The 4,922-nt window shown below is 55.5% G+C and overlaps 1 protein-coding gene across 1 annotated transcript in view; it reads right to left on the reverse strand.

The window, feature by feature from the left end:
• The window catches only part of PARVB (parvin beta), a 99,984-nt gene that overhangs the window by 13,165 nt on the left and 81,897 nt on the right, over positions 1-4,922 (reverse strand). The window contains exons 8-9 of the mRNA XM_004700645.2: positions 3,112-3,173; positions 677-745 (exon numbers count right to left, since the gene is read on the reverse strand). Of these exons, the coding sequence (XP_004700702.1) occupies positions 677-745; positions 3,112-3,173 (131 nt within the window). The remainder of the gene's footprint in view (positions 1-676; positions 746-3,111; positions 3,174-4,922) is intronic.

Raw genomic sequence — 4,922 nt, forward strand, 5'->3', positions numbered from 1 at the left:
GCTCCATAGTAGAAAGACGAGGCTTTCTACTCCCTTAAAGAGTGACAGTCTCAGAAAGCCACAGGGGCAATTCTACCCTGCTACCCTGTCCTGTAGGATCGCTATGAGTCAGCATCCACTCGATCGATGGCAGTGAGAGTTGATCTTGTGGAGTCGGCTTGAACTGCTGACCTTTGGATCCATGAAGGTGTGGGTTGTCCATCGAAATGTATTCTGACTCGTGTACTCCCCCTCCCCGGTCCCCCCCTCCCCATGAGTACACGGTAGAGCTTCTGCAGGAAGGAGTCTCAAGGCTGGGACGGACCAAAGTGCCTCTGGGTGGGTTTGAACTGCCAATGTTTCAACTAGTAATCAAATGCTTAACCATTTGTGCCACCTCCCCCTTTTGAAATGTATGAGTCAAGGTCTTAATTAAACTCGCCATGCCATCCCCACTGCCGTGCAGTCTGTGCCAGCCCACAGCGACCCTGCAAGATAGAGAGAACTGCCCATGGGTTTCCGAGACTGTAACTCTGTGGACGCAGAAAGCTTCACCTCTCTCCTGTGGGTTGGCAGGTGGGTTTGAACCGCCCACCTTGTGGCTAGCAGCCTCTCGCTGATCCCCACTGTGCCACCAGAGTGCAGAGCAGACTGCAGGCATTGCCCAAAGGACCCTGGGAACCCCGGCCGTCTGTACCTGGCTTTCTAGCGAAGTCACTTCCAAATTGAGCTTGTTGAGGTGCTTATTCACGAACGTGATGAGAGACTGGGGAGGCAAAAAGACACAGGGGCGGCTGAGCCGCGAGGCGTGGCCAGGGAGTCCACGCCAACTCACAGCGCCCCTAGAGGACAGGATGGAACTGCCCCTGCAGGTTGCTGTGATCCTCAGCCCTGCTGGGTGAACCGTGTCTGCCGCAGGCTGTTTGCCCAAGGAAGGACCAGGTTTCACAGGAAACGATCTCCCATCGCTCTTCTTACGGAGGCAGGTATCTACGTACTAACATCCAGTCGCCACGTCGACGTGGTCTACCGTGCACAAGACAGGGCATTCATTCTGTGCGCCGTGGCGTGTGGACATCTGTACCACTCTTTTTCCATCTTCCCATCACTCAGTGGAAGTCCTCTCCTCGCCCCCGGGCAGAAACCCATCCTGCCAGTGCGGCAGATATACCTATCTATTCACCAGGGCACATGGAAGTGTGCTTGCCTGCGCCATCTCGGGGAAGACGGATCGATGCCTTCAGGAGGAGACAATTGCAGGGGAAGATAATTAAGGTTCGAAACGTCGCCGCGCTGTAACCCTTGATGGCAATAATGCTTTCAGAACATGGGTGTGCACAGCTCTCCTGGGGCCGTGCCCACGCGTTTGCAGTAAATAGAGATCCTTCCCCGTCACAGTGGGGCTTTGGGGCAGCGGGGGGTTGGGAGGGTGGTGCTGGGCCCTGGCTCATGCATCATACCAGGCTGCACTACTTCTCCTCATGGGCAACAGTTTAAGCTCATCGCTGGCAGCCTCTCTCACAGTCAAACCCACTGTCATGGAGATGAAGAGTCTCCCGCTCTACCTCACTCCTGGAAAGGGCACCAGGGTCTTACTCTGCCTCCCCAATGTACTGAGAGCCCACTGCATGCCAAGTGCACTGTGAGGTGCTGAGACATGATAGAGGCTTGCCGTGAGAGGTAGCCACGCAGATGCACACCTTGTGTGTGTCAGCGCAGGGGAAGCATGCCACGTGAAGCATGCAACAGGCATGTGTGACATCTGCAATATGCAATGTCTATGAGGCATATACTGTGAAGCATGTAACATGATGCTCAAACATGCATGTGGAAATGGCAACATGCAACCTGTGTGGAGTATGTGACATGCAACATGCAACACAAAAGGTGGACCTTGCAAGCGCAGCATGTGTAAAACATGCAACATCAAGGACATGTTTGGCGCATGACACAGAAACATTCCCGTGAGATCTGTGGCTTGTCATGGGGAATGGGAAATGGAAACCTACACATGAAACATGAGATGTGAAGCCTGCCACGTACAAACCGTGTGAAACATGTAACACACAACAGGCAACTGAAACACGCAGGTGACGGGTGGAGCGTGTGCAGAGGGTGTGTTGGCTGGCAGCACAGAGAAGCGGGACCATGTGTCTGTCAAGGTCCCTGGGGCGAGTGTGGCCAGAGTGGGCTGGGCAGGGACAATGCTCTGAGCCCCTCACCAAGGAAATGCCAACAGTGCAATTGTGAGAGGAGGGCCACAGGAAGACCACCACCCCAGAAGGACCACCTGCAAAGTGCCCAGAAGTAGCCCTCGCACTGCCCAGAGCAGGCTCCGGGGAAGATCCCACTCCTGACACCTGGGCAGACAGCATTGCAGGTTGGTATATTCAAGGATCAAAAAGTGGTGACATTAAAAATCCATCCAGGGAAGGCATCCCAGAGCCAGGTATGCACAGGTATGTACCTCAGACTCCACAAAGGGAGGGAGGAGCGGCCTCCAGTCTCAAAGACCATCCTGCAAAGGTGCAGGGACCTTCAGGTGCTGGTGAGTCTCGCTCCCTGGTGTTTGGGAGGTGGGAGGGTGGGGGACAAGTCTTCTTGATCCACCGTCCCAGAAGTCCCTGCTCTCAGAGGCTTGGGGTCACCTTGCTCTTCCAGGCACGAGCTGGCCAGCTGGCTGCATCCCAGGCCCCAGGCCGGTGAGGGTGGGCCCTCTGGGGCCTGTTGGGACAAGTAGCAGCAGCAGCCACTCTGAAGGCAGAGTTCCCGTGTGTTTACGGGCAGGCTGTGAAGTCAGCTTCATGGTAATGAGGCTGGCGAGAGCCAGCAGGTTGACACGCTTAAAAACATTTCCACGCTGAGAAAAAAAAAGAAGCCTGGAGTCGGAATTAACTGCCACGCTGGCGACGGCTGGGTAATTCACTTAGCAGCCGAGAGGAGGGTGGGCAGGAAGACACCCAGGGCTCCGAGCTGCCGGTGAGTTAAAAGGTGCTAATTTTATGCACGGCAGTTATGGCTCCTGACTATAATTACATTTTAATCCACATGGCAACTGTCTCCAAGCCTTGCCCCACCTCCTTCTCTGTGGGGGGAGAGCCCACGACACACCCAGCGCGGGAGCACCCTTACCTTCTTCATCACGCTGAGCTTGTCCGGGGCATGGTCAAAGAGGGTGTCGAAGGCATCCCGCTCTGCCAGGAAAGAGAAACACAAGAGTTTCCCCCGGATGAGCCAGCCGCTGCCCCACCCCTTGACCGTCAGCCTCAGCTCAGCTCTGACCCAGGCAGAGCCCCCCAGTGTCGGTGTAGAGCTGCACCTCCCGGAGGTGGTCAGAGCTGTGACCTTGCAAAGTGATAGCCAGACCTTTCTGCTGAGGCACCCCATGGCAGGTTCCCACCCACGACCTTGTGTTCACAACAGCCAAATGCTTAACTGTCTGCGCCACCTAGAGGCTCCCACCAAGCCCACCATTGCCGATTTGCCCCATAGGGTCGCCCGTGAGCCGGCGAGGACTCCACGGCAGTGAGCTTGGTGGCACACGTACATGCGTGTGTCTGTGTAAATGATGTGTGTGAATGTGGTGTGTATATACATGTGTGGTGTATGTCTATGTATTTGTAATGCATGTGGGCTGGGTGTGGAAACGCGGTATGTGTGTGAATGTATGTCTGTATGTGTGCACACACACAATGTGCATGTATGTATATGCGAGGTGTGTATATGTGCAGATGTGGCAGGATGTGGGCCATGTATGTATGTGGGTTGGGTGTGGAGGGAGTGCTGTGCAGTAGGCGTGTGGATGAGTGAGTGTGTGTATATGTGTACATGTGCATTTATGATGTGTATGAGATATACATATATGTGGTGTGTGTGCATGGTTTGTGTACGTATGCAGGCTGGGTGTGGGAGGAAATTGTGCTGTATGACAGTATGAGTGTGTGTGTGTATGTGTGTGTGTGTGTACATGCGTGTGTGGCTCTGGGTGTCTCTGGGGACAATGGGCATCAGCTTCCTTCACCAGAGACCACAGGGCCCAGGAGGTCTGGCCCAGCAGCACAGCCCCCTGGCCCATACCTGCATCCCCAAAAGATCAGCCACACACTCTGTTCACATCACTGAAGGCAGATGGTCCTGAGACGGCATCCACGTAATCCCCTCCCAGCCAGGCCTGGGTCCACGCCCGGTCAGCGGGGTGGCCGAAGGAGGCCTCCCCCAAACGGCTGTGCTCCCCTCCCCTGGGGAATGGGCCCATCACCCTCAGGAGGGGCTGTGGGGACATCAGGCCACAGGCCACACCTCAGCTTAGAATGGACACAGGTGGGGCTCAAGTCCCGGTCGCCCGCCCTACTGGAAGGTTCTGAAAGCTTTCCTCCCCTTAGAGAGCTGATGGAACCCCTGGGTGGCACAGACAGCAAAGCGCTCACTGAGGATCCAAAAGTCTGTGATTCACACCCAGGTCCCTTGGAAGAGAAGCCGGGCGATTGTGTTCTGAGGGTCACAGCTGTGAACCCTGGGGGAGCACATGGTGGGGGACTGGGGTGTGGAGGCTTGGGGCTGTGAAGGTCACAGCCAGAAACACCCTACAGAGCAGGGACATCACCTGGGTGGCAGCTAATGACCACCAAACAGGGATAAGACCCTTACCTATGGCCCCTCACCAGAGGAATTAGTAAAAGGGACACGCTCGCTGTGGTTGTTACATAACCTGGTGTCAATTTGAGGATTAAGAGTGTAGGGGTGGAGTCTAGCCTGCCCATTGGGATATAGCCAACGAGGCCTCTGTGGGCGTGGCTTTCTCCTGAGGATTCTGGGAACTCCTGTTTTTCCTCCTTGGAGGCGGGTCCTCTCTCTGCTCACTCCCTTGGAGACTCTCTACTGACAAGGCTCACTCCCTGCGAGACATCCCTGCGGAGAAGACACATGGAGAGAGGCTGAAGGAG

The sequence above is a fragment of the Echinops telfairi genome, unplaced genomic scaffold (genome assembly GCF_000313985.2).
Source record: "Echinops telfairi isolate 266 unplaced genomic scaffold, ASM31398v2 ScPeMD7_2;HRSCAF=8, whole genome shotgun sequence".
In the NCBI taxonomy this organism is placed as follows: domain Eukaryota; kingdom Metazoa; phylum Chordata; class Mammalia; order Afrosoricida; family Tenrecidae; genus Echinops; species Echinops telfairi.